The sequence below is a fragment of the Pan paniscus genome, chromosome 11 (assembly GCF_029289425.2).
Source record: "Pan paniscus chromosome 11, NHGRI_mPanPan1-v2.0_pri, whole genome shotgun sequence".
Lineage (NCBI taxonomy): Eukaryota > Metazoa > Chordata > Mammalia > Primates > Hominidae > Pan > Pan paniscus.
Window position 1 is genome coordinate 37,820,525 of NC_073260.2, and position 16,819 is coordinate 37,837,343.

The window sequence follows — 16,819 nt, forward strand, 5'->3', positions numbered from 1 at the left end:
CCATTTCTCTGGACAGACCACAAACTCATAAAAATTTTGTAATTTTTAAGAGATAAAAAATAGTATCTTTTGTTTTGTTAGATAAATATTTTTTCAAAAAAACCATTTTTACCCCCAAATTTCTCTCCACAGTCCCACAAAAGGTAATCCATTCACAACAAAAGGAAAACTTCCATACTCTTTTTTAAGCTCACCCCAGAGCAATCTAGAGTCAGATACAATACAGTATAGATTATACTATAATCTAGAGTCAGATACTCTATTTAGGAGCTATACACCAGCTAACACTATTTAGTATTTTAACTACTAAACTATTACAAGTTCACATTAATCTATATATACCCTTTGTGCTAGGCTTTAAAACATGACACAAAAATCCTTTGAAAGTCCTCTGAACAAGAGGTGAGATCTTTGTTCCCTCCTCTTGAATCTGGGTCAACTTTAGAGACCCAATGGAAATGGCACTACACAATTTTGAGGCTGTATCAGAAAGGCCATGAAGGTTCTACCTGGTGATCTTGGGATGCTCAGTGGAAGAAGTCAGCCAACATGTAAAAATTCCAACCATCCTGAGACTACCATGATGGAGAGGCAAACTGCAGGTATCCCAGTAGACAATTAACCCAGCTGACAGGCAGCATCAACAGCCAGCCATGAGAGCCAACAAGGACATCACAGTTTAGCAAACAACTGCCCTCCAGGTTAGTAATACTATCTGAGATTTGTCAAAGGGCTAGAAAAGGAAGACCTCTCCATCTTGGTAGCACCTAGTCAATGTCTTAAAACATGATAAGAATATTCTATTTTCTTACTAGACTCCAGTTTATTTATAAGGGCTACTACATTCTAACCCCTTTGAAGGTCCAGGATAATCCATATGAATTAATAAATTCCCCAGATGATATTCATGCAACCAGGCCAGCATGGACCTTAACACTGGGGTTTAGTAAACAAAGGCATATGAAGAACAAGAGCTTTGAAGTCAAACAGACCTACAGTCACAACACAGCTCAATCACTTTCTAGCTATGTGCCCTCAGAATAATCATTAACCTCTTTGAATTTGTTTCTTTGGCAATAAAATGGGAGTTGTTTTGCCATTAGAGATAACATTCATAAAGTGCTTAAATTCTAGGCACTAAGTAAATGGCAACTACTAAATTACTAATTAGCATAAGAATTCAGTGGCCAAACTAAGGTAGGGCAAATTCCAGTAGAATATATTTTGAATTAAATCAAAATGATCATCAGAAGTATCAGAAAAGTCGTTTAAGGCCTATCATCACTTTATCTTGATCATTTTGTGTAAATAAATAAATGTCCAAATCTTGGCATGGTTTAATCATGGCATTACTTGCACCCAAGTTTAGACGGAAAATTGACATTCCTCAAATTCCTAGGACATCATCAATACAGTAGTTTCTACTTCCCCATTCCCTGTGGAATTTCTACCATGCCATTCCTCAATAACACTATACAGTCTTTTATATTTAGGGTAATTCATTATTTGGAGGTTTGGAGTTGTGTTGTGTTTTACAAAATCCCCTATGATATGATAGGCCTTCTAGAGTAAGGTAATCTTTGAGGTGCTCAGAATTGTAAGTCAACATCTGCCACAGCCCACTAGACACAGCCATCTCTCCTTTTTGGTTAAGTACCTCCTGAGACATGGTGCGATGCTTTTCCTGAAGAAGATCTGTCAATTCCTGTAGCCTCATATTCTCCTGTGCGAGGAAAGAGTTCAGCTCCTGCACTGCTTCCTCCACTATCAGATTATCTGGGGAAGAAGAACTATACTTTAATTTAGCATCTAGAGTGTCTTTTTTTTTTTTTTTTTTTTTAGACGGAGTCTTGCTCTATCGCCCAGGCTGGAGTACAGTGGCGCAATCTTGGCTCACTGCAACCTCTGCCTCCAGGGTTCAAGCCGATTCTCCTGCCTCAGCCTCCAGAGTAGCTGGGATTACAGGCGCATGCCACCACACCCGGATGATTTTTGTATTTTTAGTAGAGATGGGGTTTCACCATGTCGGACAGGCTGGTCTCGAACTCCTGACCTCAGGTGATCCACCCACCTCAGCCTCCCAAAGTGCTGGGATTACAGGTGTGAGCCACCGTGCCTGGCCTATAGTGTCAAATTTTAAAACTGTGTATCCTTGGCCAGGTATAGCAGCTCACGCTATAATCCTAGCACCTTGGGAAGCCAAGGCAGGCCGATCACTTGAGGCCAGGAGTTCAAGACCAGCCTGAATAACAAAGCAAGAATCATATGCTCTTATCACATATTCTCATATCATATATTGTGAAATACTATGTTGTTAGGGGCACTTCTGAAGCTTAAAAACCAAAATGTACACTACTATTTACAAAGCAGGTAGGTAAATCCATAGAACTTATTACACCAAGTTCGTATGTTTAAAATTAGAGTTGCAAATACTATAGCTGAAATCCAAATGTAATTAAATGACACCAGATACTCTCAGGATATATACCACCCATCAAAGAGAGTTATCAGGAAGAAAAACACGCTTTCTCATATCACCTCTTGGCATTACTCTTAGTATCAATACAGAACAGGTTGGTCATATGGTGGTTTTCATGGTTTTCAAGCTAGGATTGCCCATCAGAATCACTTGTGGAACTTTTAAAATAGACATTTCCCTAGGACCTATCTCATACCTACTTAATAAGAACCTCCATGGGCAAAGCCAAAAATAAGAATATGCTCAGAAAACTCCCAAGGTTATTCTGATTCATAACCTGAGTTAAGAAGTAGAGACTGAATTTTAGTCCTCTCAATATCCTAAGCACTGAGGACAGGGCTAGAATACAATAAAATTCAATAAATGTTTAGTGAATTTATAAACAAGCCCATAAATGCAATTCTTTTGAATCAAAGACCAAACAAACAGACAGTACTGCCCTGGCAGGTTAGACAGTGCCGTCCTGGCAAGGTTAGACAGTGCTGCTCTGGCAGGTTAGACAGTGCCACCCTGGCAGGTTAGACAGTTCTGCTCTGGCAGGGTTGGACAGTACTGCAGTGGCAGGGTTAGACAGTGCCACCCTGGCAGGGTTAGACAGTGCTGCCTTGGCAGGTTAGACAGTGCCGCCCTGGCAGAGTTAGACAGTGCCGCTCTGGCAGGTTAGACAGTGCCGCCCTGGCAGGTTAGACAGTGCCACCCTGGCAGGTTAGACAGTGCCACCCTGGCAGGTTAGACAGTGCTGCTCTGGCAGGGTTGGATAGTACTGCAGTGGCAGGGTTAGACAGTGCCGCCCTGGCAGGGTTAGACAGTGCTGCCTTGGCAGGTTAGACAGTGCTGCCTTGGCAGGGTTAGACAGTGCCTCTCTGGCAGGGTTAGACAGTGCCGCTCTGGCAGGTTAGACAGTGCCGCCCTGGCAGGGTTAGACAGTGCCGCCCTGGAAGGGTTAGACAGTGCCGCCCTGGAAGGGTTAGACAGTGCCGCCCTGGCACGGTTAGACAGTACTGCCGTGGCAGGTTAGACAGTGCCGCTCTGGCAGGGTTAGATGAATTTATAGACCTTACTCTATAAGGCCTATACTTGCTCTAGAAGGCCTTACCTTACTCTAGAAGGCCTATCATATCATAGGGGATTTTGTAAAACACAACACAACTCCAAACCTCCAAATAATGAATTACCCTAAATATAAAAGACTGTATAGTGTTATTGAGGAATGGCGTGGTAGAAATTCCACAGGGAATGGGGAAGTAGAAACTACTGTATTGATGATGTCCTAGGAATTTGAGGAATGTCAATTTTCAGTCTAAGTCAGGGGGATGAACTTTCAAACAAGTTACAACTGATGCTATAATTCATACTTCATACATCTTTATCTCTTAGAAAGTTCAGCTTACCAATGGCAATTGCCTTTTGTGTTACAAATAATGGCATGGCTATTTGTAATGTTTCTACTTTTTAACTTAAACCCGACCTTAAAATGCATGCCATCAAATAGTAATTTTAAAGTCGTTTGATATACTACTCATTTTATTCCCTTTTTAAATAAAACAATTGTTTCACTTGATATTCATTTATGAAATCAAGTTTAACATAGTCTATGCACATGGCATATTAATTACCATATTACTAAAATTTAACAATACCTTCTAACTATTCAATTAGAGCCCAAGGAGAAAGAAGCATATGTGCATACACAAAGCACCATTATTTTATATTAGGTGACAGGGAGGTTCACATCCATTCATTCCCCATTGACTAAACATCTGCTAGATGCCAGATGCAGTGCTAGAAACTAGAGAAACAAAGAAGAGTGAGCCAAACTACTGAACCAAGACACAGTTTAGCTGGGGACATGCAAGTAGATGTAAGATATTAATACAAAAGTACAAAAGTCTGAGAGGACATAAAACACATTGTTTAGAATGGTTATCTTTTGAGAAATGAGAATGGGGAAACTTTTGTAGTCTACTTATTTGTATTTCTGACTTGTATATTTTTAAACAAGTATCTGTTTTCCTTATAATAAAATACAGAAATGCATAATCTAATGGAAAAGCAAAAGAAACCCTTGACCAAATTTTCACAGGCCTTCTACAAGCTGCTTAATTCTGTTGACAACTTAGCCCAATTACCCTTAAAAGCAAAATTACAGAATAATACAATTCTTATATGCTCATCCAATGGTTCAACCTCCATTACATTCAACTTATTTCCTTCAGAAATGAAAGGTTAAACATCTTAATGATAAGCAGGGAAATTAAGATATTACAATTAGACCATGATTATTATTGAAAACATGAAATCAAGGCTTTTTTTTTTTTGCATTTGAGCAAGGTATTTACGCCACAAATGACTAAAGATGTAACCTAGCTACACAAATACTTTACTGTACAAATTTAAATTTTTGCATTAACTCTGAGTAACACAATTATTCCAAATAATTATTTTATTTCAAATACTCTTTCATCCATAGAATATTTTCTAATAATCCTTTTAACCATACAGATGATCTGTCAACTCTAAAACCTGCACCAACTCTTTTTAAAAACATTAGCGATAATGAAAAATAAAAAAGTTAAGTAAAAATTAACTTTTTCAAGTCAAAATTCTGTAACTAATAATTAAATAATATAGTTGTTATTTAAAATAAAGTATTATCACTATAAATCAATAGCCTACATACACGATAAACATATCCAGATATTAGAGCTGTTTATTAAATAATAAAGTTAATTCTGCTATTTACAAAACTGTCATTAATAGAGTATATCAGTATAGAGCTGATAAACTCTTTCCTCAGCTTATTAAAGGACTGTCATGTGGCTCAAAATGAGAAGCACTGATAAAAGATTAATATGCCATAATGAAGACATTACCAGTAACACTGAAGGTTAGAATTTCTAAAAATTTAATTAAAATACATAGTCCAGGCACAGTCGCTCATGCCTGTAATCCTAACACTTTGGGAGGCCAGAAGAGAGGATCTCTTGAGGCCAAGTTTGAGACCAGCCTGGGCAACATAGCAAGACTTCCTCTCTACAAAAAGGTTAAAATATTAGCCAGGTGTGGTAGTACGTGCTTATAGTCCTAGCTATTCGGAAGCTGAGGCAGAAAGATTGCTTGAGTTCGAGGATGCAATGGGCTATGATGGTGCCACTGTGTTCCAGCCTGGGTGACACAGTGAAACCTTATCTCTTAAAAAGTAAATAATAAATAAATAAAAATAAATATGTAAGCTTGCAAACTACAAATTAGCATGCAAAAATGAATTCTTATTCCTCCTCCACTACTCCCGGCCTCCAGGGTCTTGCCTCACCTCCACTGTTTAGCTTCCGGGATAAGAGCTCCACTTTTTCTTGCAATTTATCATAAACAGTCACAATCTGGGACACGGCTCGGCGGGAAGACTCCACACGTTCCTGCAGCTGAGACTCCATCTCTTCACTGGAACTGCTGGCCAAAGTAGCAAGGAAAGAGAAAGCTGGCTCTTGCCCTTCCCCTGAGGACACAGGGGGAAAAAAAGAAGCCCCCCAAAATTATAAACTGGAAATAACAAAATCCATTTTTTTTCCCTCAAATGGAAAGCCTCAAAGCAGAGCTCTACTTTAAAAACCCAGATAGCATGCAGTGATAGAATCCATCACGAACACTTGCCTCTCTCTCGGTCATCTTTACGCTCCTGATTGCTATCAGAGTCTGGTTCTGGTTCAGGCACAACAAGGGCTTTTCGTTCTGTGAGTAGGTCTCCCAAGCCCTGCTCCAGATCATAACGTTTAAGGATGATACGGATGTTTTCATCAAACTGGAGAAGGGTAGGTACAATTATGAAGAAACAAAGGACACAACTTTGGAAATGAAGAGAACAGTAAGGAGAACTAAATTGGTCAAATAAAAATCTGAACAAATAAACAAGTTAGCTACCTGACTCCAGTATCGGTTGACAATCAATAGTGAGGCATCATCAGTGGCCTGTCGTCGTTCCAGTTTTTCAATGTGCTCACGAAGTTCATCTTCAATGGCCTGTCGCTGATCCAACATTTCTGCCAGCTTGCGATTTTTGGTTTGCAGTGTTCGAATGTCTAGTTCCTCCTGCCCAGTAAACCAATCATATTAGTCTCCACAAAGAAATTAGAAAAATGAGCCGTTAAACTCAACAAGGTCACAATTATTAATTAGTTATTTTCTATGAATAAAGCTATTGACTTTTTAAAAATCTTACAAGTAATTAAGAAGTAGAAGCAGAAGAGATAAACAACAGGTATATGATGGTGTGAGGAAAGAATAATACACACAAATACACCAGAACCTCAACCCATCTCGCTGTTCTAGTCACATAAACATCTACAAAGTAATGCTGCTTTAAGGCCACCATCCAGCTAGATCACCCTCGACTCCAATCAACACTGTCATCTATCTCGTAAGCACCATCCTTCCTTCATTAAAGACTTCAGCACCTGGGTCCCTGTCTATCCCAGTTCCTGCCAATATATCTGGTGACTTCACCATGCATGTGGACAAACCATCTAATCCTCTAGCATCTAGGCTGTCAGTTTTTCCAGTTCCTTCACTCCATGATTATCTCCTCCACTGTGCTTCAGCCATGCATTTCAAAAGACACATCTCAGACTTTTGTCATTATCTGGAACTGTACCACATCTGAAATCTTATATTCCAACTTCCCATTCCCTGAAAAACACCACGTCTTTCCAGGTATCTCATGCCCTTAACCCAATATACCAATCCCTTTACCTCATCTAGATCTCCAGAATGTTGAATTCTTTTCTTTCTCCTTTTCGGTCTCCTTCTATCTCTGCTACCTTCCATATCTTAATCATATGCTATATAGTACATTCCTTCAAACACCTGCCTAACAGCCTCCTTGGTTCTCTGCCCTTAATCCTTTTATTCTATCTCTGTCAACAAACCCCAATCTGAATTAATCCAGTTATCTGGCTATTCCATTCCTGTACCCAGTATGCTGAGACTTCTAGAGAAGTTCATCAAACCACCGAAACCGGTGCCTTTACAAAATGAATTCTGAGCCTAAACAGATTTTATAATTTGTCCAGAAATATTTCTTTATCAAGTGAGCTATTTCCCATTCTCCAGCAAGGCAACATCAACCTCTACCAAACCCTGCCCCCTTTTACATCATACAAAACAGATGGCTTTACTTCCTATTTTAATGAGAAAATAGAAGCCATCAGATGGAAAACAATTCCCCATCTCTTTGACCCATTAACACAATTATGCACACATTCTTAAAACCTCAGCTTGTGCTCAGGATCCTGTTCTCTTCTGTCTCTACAAAACCCTCACTCCATTAGTAATTTCACATCCCTCTCAATATTTTTCTCTCTCCAGCTCCTTCCCTAGGACAAACCAGGGAGGGGTTGGTGGGAGGTGGGATTGGGGGATATAACAAGCAAAGAACCAGCATGTGGAAAAATAGTCTTACTTTTCTGAGGAATTAATGAAATCATTATTTTAAAGTGACAATTGTTTATTACACCGCCAATTTTTGTTTCATTTTTCTCTTTTCCACTTTAATTAAAACATTCCTAATATGTCAAAGTAGTCAACAGTTTTCCCACTGTACCAGTTTATTAACACTATTAATAAACTATATCCTCAAACTCTTCTCTGAACATTGCGTTTCCCTTCTTGCTCTAACTGAAACTTGGATGAGAAACTGTTTCCCTGCAGGCTTCTCTAGTGGTGGCTGTTTCTCTTCCACACCCCTTGAAGCCAGAGAGGGATGAATATTCTCCTTATTTTCCATTGCCACTTCCAGGCCATTACCCCACCTTCCTCCCTAAAACCTCCTACCTCTGCAGCTCATGCCATTAGCCTATACCACCTGCCGCCATGCTCTGTTGAATTCATCTGTAAATGCCCACGTCGTTTCCTCACATTTCACAAAGACTTAGCACCTAGTTTATTATCACTCTCCAATACTTTTCCTGTCATCATTCTTAATGATTTCAATACCCATACAGATAACCTTTCCTATACTTGAATCATCAAGTCACTGACCTCCTCTTCACCAATGATCTTGTCTTCTACCTCCTTCAGCCACCAACTCCCACATTTAGTCTTACTTGTACCTACATGTCCTCTATAAGCTCAATTTCAAACACCTCATTCTTCACAACTACCACTATTTTTCCAGCTCACTCTCTCCAGTTTCCTTACTCCAAAAATTCTTTAACCTCTCCAGGATCTACAATCCATTGGTCCTATACCTTTCACTTCTCTCACCTCCTTCTTTACTGAACTTAAATTCCATGATCAGTCATTATATAGTCATCTACTTTACAGCGATACTCCTTTATAAAGCATTGTCTCTACTCTCTTTTTCCTAATTCCTCTCCCCTCATATTCTCTTAAGCTCACTGAAAACAGGGTGCCATCCCCACTATTTCACCAACAAAGGTGTTTTGGTATCTCCAGTGAACTCTCTATTATTAAATATAACACCTCAGTCCTCCCTTTACTCCCCTTGTTCCAACTGAAACCTGAATGAGAACACATCAGCAGCACCTAATCAGCTCCTTCTTGAAATACTTTCTTCATTGAGCTTCTGGGAACCCATTCTCTCTTCCTATCCTCTTACCTCATTGGTCCCTCTTTGTTTGTATCTTTGATTAGTCCTTTCTCATTCCTTGACATGAAAATATTGTAGTGCCCCAGCAGACCTCTTTATGCTTATTCATTAAAGGAGTCTGTAGTCTCACAGATGTAAACGCAACTTACAAAATGACGATTCCCAAATATACAGCTTTAGCCCAGACCTCTCTCTAGTATCCAGCTTATTAACTACCTATCCATTCAGAGGTCAAATAAGTACCTCAAACTTATATGTCCCAAACCAAACCAAACTCAATTCATCCTCCATGACTCCCAAAAATCTGCTCCTCTCATACACTTCTCTAGCTCAGTATGTAAAAATTTCATTACTTTCAAAATCCTGGGATGATCTTCCCTCCTATCTTTCATGTGAGTTATCCAATCCATCAGCAGATCTTATCAATGCTACCTCCACAGTGGTCCAAGCCACCATGATTTCTCATTAAGATTACTGCAAAGGCCTCCTATAGCAAAAACTCTGTGCTAAGTCCTGTCAGCCTGCCAGATTTCAGCACAGCTGTGGTGGACAGCTCCATTTACACTGCCATTGTTCCCACTTCAAGCACACTTTGGAGACTCAGTTTTTCTGTCCCGCAATCACAGCTGGCTCCTAACAGCAATCTCAAAATGCACAGGAGGGACTGCTTTCAATGGCAACCTTCAACCAATTGGAGCGGGGATCAGTGGATACATGCCTCAGATCCCCACCTTTGGAGAGATGCAGTTATAGCGAAAGAGAGTAAGAAGGAGAAAAGAAAAAAGTCTGCTAGCTGGACTCTTGTTTATAATCCTTGCTTTTCTATAGTCTCCAAACACAAGTCAGAGCATGTTAGTCTCCTACTTAAGACTATCCAATAACTCCTCATTGCCTCTGGATAAAGTCCACACTGGGGTGTGTGCTATGTGCTTCCCACAAGTATGTGCTTATCCCTGTCAACAGCACACACCCCACTCTAAACAGTCTATTCCCTTGTCAGTGCTACCCTACAAACTAAAGTCTAGGGGCTGTCTTCAGTGTAAAGGATAGTGTCTGGCAAATAACAAATACTCAACAAATATTTATATATTGAGTGAATAAATGCCTTTGGAATGCATGATGCAAGGCAGTGCTAAAACAAAAATCACTTCCTGCCAGCAATATTAAGTACCAGAACCTCAGGCAGCCTCAGAAATGACACTTCATCAACAACTCACTATGAATGTTCCTATTATTCTGACTCAAAAAAAAAAAATCAGCCTCTCTAAAATAAACCTCAGCCTCAAAATCAAATAAGTAATAGATGTGGTTTTGCAAGCCATACAAATGTAAAGCATTTTACAAAATGTAAAACATTTTAACATCACATCCCCATGTCTGATTTTCAAAAAAGCAAAATCTTGACGTAGATCAAAACCTGTAAACTTCTGATGTCTAACAGATATATAACATTACTATGAGATTTTGGTATATAATACTCATTTTGTCAGCTCCATAAGAGCAAGGATAATATCTATGTTATGCACCATTATATTATCTAGCCCAATATTAGCTATGAATGCCTCACATTTATTGACTATTTACTATATTAAATGCAAAGTGTTAGCCCTTAACAGGGACTCTTATTTTATATGCATAAAAATCTAATGTAGCAGGTACTCTAATTACATTTTACAGACAGGAAAACAGGCAAAGGAAGGATAACACAAGGTCAGCCAGCTAGGAAGTGGTACAGCTCAGAGTCAACCCCAGGCAGTCTGGTCTCACTCTCACTCTTCACCATACTCTCAATGATTGCTAAACTGTCTCTTAGAATCTGGTACTGACTTTTTCAGTGAATGAAAAATAAATGTGTATCTTCCCACTGCTAAATACCTATAGTTAATGTTGTATCAGGCACCACGTTCCCAAATTCTCGAAAGAATATAAGTACACCTTGAAAACAAAGAATAACTATCAATCTACCTCTCCTCTAGAACTGACTACCACATCATTTTACCTACTTTCAGCCTGTTTTATTTCCCTCTTCTTTTCAAATAGCTTCCCCATACTCCAGAAAGCTTCCATGAATTTTTAGTTTCAAGTTGCAACTGACAGAAGAAAAGCACACTTTCATGGCACTGTTTCCTCATACCGTTGAAGAGACACCTCCTAGCTTAATTGTTTCCACTGTGGTCCCTGAATCTTCAACAGCTGCCTTCTTCTCAGGAGGCATGGAGGTGCCAGGTTCTCCAGCTGCTCTTTTATTTCCAATTCCTGACATTTTGGCAGAAGATGACAGTGGTTTTCCTGATAGAAAAAAAGGCAGAAACTGACATAATATATGTAAGCAAAGCAACAATAGAGTAAAACAATAGAGTAAAAACTAGCAACTTTTCTGGCCAACCCTTTAACCTGGATCCATTAATTCCACAACCATCTCCATATTCCTCTTTGAGGAAAAAAAAAAAAAATTAAATTGTAGAGTAAAAGTCAAGGCGGGCCGGGCGCGGTGGCTCATGCCTGTAATCCCAGCACTTTGGGAGGCCGAGGCGGGCGGATCAAGATGTCAGGAGATCGAGACCATCCTGCCTAACACGGTGAAACCCCGTCTCTACTAAAAATACAAAAAATTAGCCAGGCGTGGTGGCGGGCGCCTGTAGTCCCAGCTACTCGGGAGGCTAAGGCAGGAGAATCACTTGAACCCGGGAGGCGGAGCTTGCAGTGAGCGGAGATCGCACCACTGCACTCCAGCCTGGGCAACAGAGCGGGACTCCGTCTCAAAAAAAAAAAAAAAAAAAGAAAGTCAAGGCTAAATTTACATGACTATAAATTTCTAAATAGGATGGTGATAAGAATGGTGATAAGAAATGAGACAATGGGCAAAGGGTGAAGAGACCAAAAATAAAGTTCTGGAATCTCTCTTCCTGTAATGCCAAAATCAGAAAAGGACAGTTTGATTATGCCAGAAGTTAATACTACAGTGTTGAAAGAATCACAGAGCTGAAAGAGATCTGTGAAATGCCTACTAAAGTCATTAGTACTAGACAAGTCAGTTATCATCTCTAAGCCTCAGTTTCCTAACCCAGGAATAAATAACCACAGTATATACTTCCTATGCTTATTATAAACTAAAATGGATGATATAATTATAGAAAGAATTTGGCACAAAGCCGAACACAAAGTAAGCACTCAGAAACCCCAGCTCTTCTTTAACGTTTGCAGTGTTTTCCCTATTTCCAAACGCTCTCTCCACTGTTTTATGCAACCCTACGTTAGTTAGACCTGGGTGCGAATTTCAGTTCTGCCTGTTAGAGGCCGTGTTGCTTTGAAACAGTGAATTCGCCAAGAGCTTCAGTTTCCTCAACTGCACAATATTAACGAATATATTTTTCGTCTGCCCTGCCTACCTCCCAGGGTGCTCAAAGGAGGCGGAATGGATGCTAAAGCACTTTGGCTACTTCAGGAAACAACGCAGCCATCACCGAGACTAACAAGACTACTCTGCTTCCAATTCAAGCTCCAGGAGAGGACTATCGCTGGCAACAACCTGAGTAGGACCTCGCCTGGAGAGAGAAGACACAGAAGCAGAACAAGGCTGCAATCCAACTCGCTAAAAGCCAAAGACTTCAGCCTCAGCGTGGATAATTGCAGGCCCAGGAGACTGACGGCCCCAGAATTGGAGAGGGTGGAGACTCCTGAGGCCCGGCACAGTCCTGTTGGGCCCTAAGCGTGATCTAACCTAAGTTCTTTGAACTGGCGCCGCGCAGGAACAGAACTCGCAGCAGTTACTCACCAAGGCCCGTGCAGCGATTCCAGCTCTCACCCCTGACCCGCAGCGGAGACGAGGCAGAACTTCCGGGAGGCGGGGCCACGGAGAGGAAAAAGGGAAAGAAAAAAGGAAGTGGCTTCAACCCAGCCCATAGGACTATGAGACCCCGCCGGGCGGAAGTGACGTACGGAGCGGGCACGAGAAGCTTGAGCAAGCGCCGCCTCCCTAGCAACGCTGGGCTAGCGCGGGACCCTCTCCTGGCTACGACCTCTAAGAGTACCCGGGCCTCGCTGATGCCCGACGGAGAGCCCTTGGCTTTTGTTGACTTGTTGACCTTTGCTACTGCGATCTGGTCTTTCTGCGGGGATAAAGTTCCTCATTCTGTTGCTTGTCATTGGGGTTGCCATCACTCGTTCAGACGGCCGATTGGCTGATGGTCCCGTCAATCTCGGGGGAAATGACTAGCCTCAGACACCTCAGAAAATTGTTCGTTGGTACCCCTACGTGCTGAAATGAAGAGTTCTGGAGAGAATCTGAGGGATTTGAGGAATTTCAGATGTTGGGGATTTTTTCCCCCGCACAGGGAACGGTATTCTGCCCTGTCTACACATTAGAATTAGTTGGCCTGGACAAAAGCTTTTTTAAAAAAGCGTTCCCCTCATCTCCTCCCCCCAAACCCCGCATTTCCACCCACTAGATTCTAATGCGTAAGCAGGAGTGACAACTACTGCCCTTGTGCTTTTTTGGGAACAAGAAATTGTCCAGGGAAAAGATAAACGCCAATCAGTCTCTGATCTCAGTACTAGTCTATTTTAAGCTAATTAAGCATTGATTTTTTTTTAAGTTTATGACAAACTGCTATTTTCCATTCAGTTAAACTAAATGCGTTTTAATGATAGGACGGTAATTAATCTAACCTATTAATGAAAAGCTGTATGTCTCGCAGAACTATGATAAACTACCTAATGACGTCAGCTAAGGGTCTAGAAATGGAAGAATGATCGCTATATCTTTTTTAAAAAATAGAATTTAGGCATCTTGGGAAAAAAAGAAGCTAATCTACACTGGATTTCTGTTAGTGTGAAGACTTTTGTCCCTGTACCTGCTAGGGCTTACCTGTAAATGAAGTAAGATGGTCAACACCAGGGAAACAAGTGTTCCTGGTGCCTGGCAGTGGAACACCTTGACTATCTTGGAAAGAATTAACTGGCCCCAAGTGGACTTCACATTTCATTCCGTGAAGTGGGAGCCTGAGAACATGTGAGTGGGGACACACCTGCTGAAAAGCATTGTATGAGACAATGACACTCATTCTCTCATCTTCTTTGGTTCCTCTACTCTTAGCAAGCCTTTCATTCATAGAACTACTGAATGGCAAGTAATGGTTTTTCTAGCCCAGAAAACTAGAGGTTCACAGACTGCATTTAGCCAACAGTTATGCTTTGTTTATTTTAGACAGTATTGGCTGTCCTGCATGGTTAAAAACAAGAACAAAAATGAACTTAGTTGCCAACATTTAAAATATGGCTATTTTACATAAAAATCCAAATTATCAGTTTCTCTAAAAAATGTTGATGATCTTGCAACAGAAGGGTTATATTTTTGCATGGTCACATTGCTTAGAGCAAAGTAGTGGCTTCTTCTTTTTTTTTTTTTTTTTTCTTTTTTTTGAGACAGAGTCTTATTCTGTCGCCCAGGCTGGAGTGCAGTGGCACAATCTCGGCTCACTGCAAACTCCACCTCACAGTTTCAAGCAATCCCCATGCCTCAGTCTCCCAAGTGGCTGGGATCACAGGCACATGCCACCACACCTGGCTAATTTTTGTATTTTTAGTAGAGATGGGGTTTCACCATGTTGGCCAGGCCGGTCTCAAACTCCTGACCTCGGGCGATCCATCCACCTCAGCCTCCCAAAGTGCTGAGATTACAGGCCTGAGCCACCGCTACTGGCAATGAGCCACCACGCTTGGCGTGGCTCTCTTTTATTAATAGATCATGTTATTCTTGTTTACCATAATCCCCACTAATCTTTACTGGTTCCTTAGCACTAGTATAGTTTAATTTCAGTATCATCACTTGTGTGTTATATTGTGATAAATCAATTGCTGTTACTACGTAAGTGTCTGGTGGATATTATTGGTGATCTACCCAACAGCTATTCCCCTTCCCTCACCTTAGCAGAACCAGGATTTTTTTCATGTATCCATATAGCACTTTGATTCCATTAAGTCTTAGGGAAAACTGATTTCACCCCAATCTCCAAGGATTGTCTTAAATACTAAATTCCATTTCCCAAGCCAAAGTCCTAGTCAGCAATATACAGTTTAATCAGGGTGAGTTTCTTTGAATACTAGAATTGAAGCAGATTTTTATCTTCCAGATTTTCTGTGTGAGGCTGAAACTGTTGGAGGCTTCCTGAGATCATTCTTGAGAATGGAGCGACCACATAGGGGTGAGCAGAACCAAGAGAATCTCAGGGAAATGGAGCCATATCAACTGAGTTAGGTCACCCCTAACTTCAACCCACACTTGAGTGTTGTAGAGAAGATTCTACAAAGAGAGCAGACTTTTCTAGTACCTTTCAATTCTCACCACGTAGGTAACCATATTCTCTAGCAACTGGGATATATGTCTTTCTCAAAAGTTCCAGTTATCTAACACCTTCACAGGTGTCACAGCTCTCCAGAAAATAAAATCAACTCTGCGTGTGTGTGTGTGTGTGTGTGTGTGTGTGTGTGTGTAGAAAGAGATTTGAGAAAGAGAGAGAGAGACATTATAAGGAATTGGTTCACAAGATTGTGGTGGCTGGATAAACCAAAATCTACAAGGCAGGTTTGCAACCTGGAGCCCCAGGAAAGATTTGCAGTTTAAGTCTAAAGGCAGTCTGCTGGCAGAATTCATTCGTGCTCAGGGGAGGTTAGTCTTTGTTCTATTAAGGCTCTCAACTGACTGGATGAGGCCTACCTACATTTTGGAGGGTAATCTGCTTTAGTCTACCAATTTAAATATTAATATCATCCAAAAAAAAACAAGCAAACAAATAAGTTTTTACTTTTAAAACTTAAAAAATGCAATAAATCTTATCCTGACCCTGGGTAATTGTGCTTATTTAGTACAAATCTGAGTACAGATTTTGGGGCAACAGTACCTAATTAGGCACACCCAGGCACACCCTAACTTACCCTTGGAGCTTACAGGAGTTCCAAGAAAATCCACATGGATAGAGATTGAGCGTCTTTCCCAATGGGCAGTCAAGATGATGAGATGGATCACTAAATTCCAAAGAATCCATGTCATGCTGTATACACACAGCAAGGAGGGCCTTAATATTAGCAAAACAACATCAAGTGTCACATTAAATAAATGTTGTTAACTTTAAGCTTATTTGGCTCTGTAGCCTTGTTTATATTTAATTTGTAAGTATATTTTTGTTTGTAAACTGTATAAGCATAAGGCATGCATACCAAGTTTATATTTATACATTTTAACATTACAATTAAAATATTTTAAGTAAATATTAAGTGGCCCATGAGAAAACTGTTTTCCTTTGAAAGAGGGGTCCGTATATTACTTAAGTTTGTAAATATTTATTACTTAATTGTGTATCTACTGTCTTGTGTGGCCATAATTATGTCTAGTCTTTTCATTTTCTTTTAAATTATTCTAGGATCAATAAGGGAGAATTGATATAAATATAACTGATATAGTATATCAGTTTAAACATGTATTGACTCCAACAACGACATGTATTAAGATATGAATTTCTGGTGCCCAAAGGCATGTGGCCAAATTCAGTTAAAAGGAGGTCTTACAGCAGTAGTATACGGCCAGGAATCCACAAATGTTCGGAATCTTGCCTCATCAGCACCCCTTTCCTGACTCAGAAGAAAGAAAAAGCCTGATTACATTGATGACTAATGCAGTTACCTAGAGAGTTATGAATTCTCCAGAGACTGCCTCCAGAATCTCAGCGCTTATAAAGCCC

At 40.4% G+C, this 16,819-nt stretch overlaps 1 protein-coding gene across 6 annotated transcripts in view; it reads right to left on the minus strand.

Moving 5' to 3' along the window:
• The window catches only part of RNF20 (ring finger protein 20), a 29,826-nt gene extending 16,821 nt beyond the window's left edge, over positions 1 to 13,005 (minus strand). For 2 of the 6 annotated variants that reach the window (XM_055117798.1, XM_055117795.1), the window contains exons 1-7: positions 12,805 to 12,868; positions 12,473 to 12,628; positions 11,218 to 11,372; positions 6,398 to 6,565; positions 6,131 to 6,278; positions 5,793 to 5,975; positions 1,658 to 1,776 (exon numbers count right to left, since the gene is read on the minus strand). In XM_055117798.1, the coding sequence (XP_054973773.1) occupies positions 1,658 to 1,776; positions 5,793 to 5,975; positions 6,131 to 6,278; positions 6,398 to 6,565; positions 11,218 to 11,346 (747 nt within the window). In that variant the 5' untranslated portion in view covers positions 11,347 to 11,372; positions 12,473 to 12,628; positions 12,805 to 12,868. Of the gene's footprint in view, positions 1 to 1,657; positions 1,777 to 5,792; positions 5,976 to 6,130; positions 6,279 to 6,397; positions 6,566 to 11,217; positions 11,373 to 12,472 lie in introns of all 6 variants that reach the window. The other 4 variants (XM_055117797.1, XM_055117794.1, XM_003820653.5 and 1 more) reach the window with 3 other exon arrangements.
• Positions 13,006 to 16,819: the final 3,814 nt, after the last annotated feature.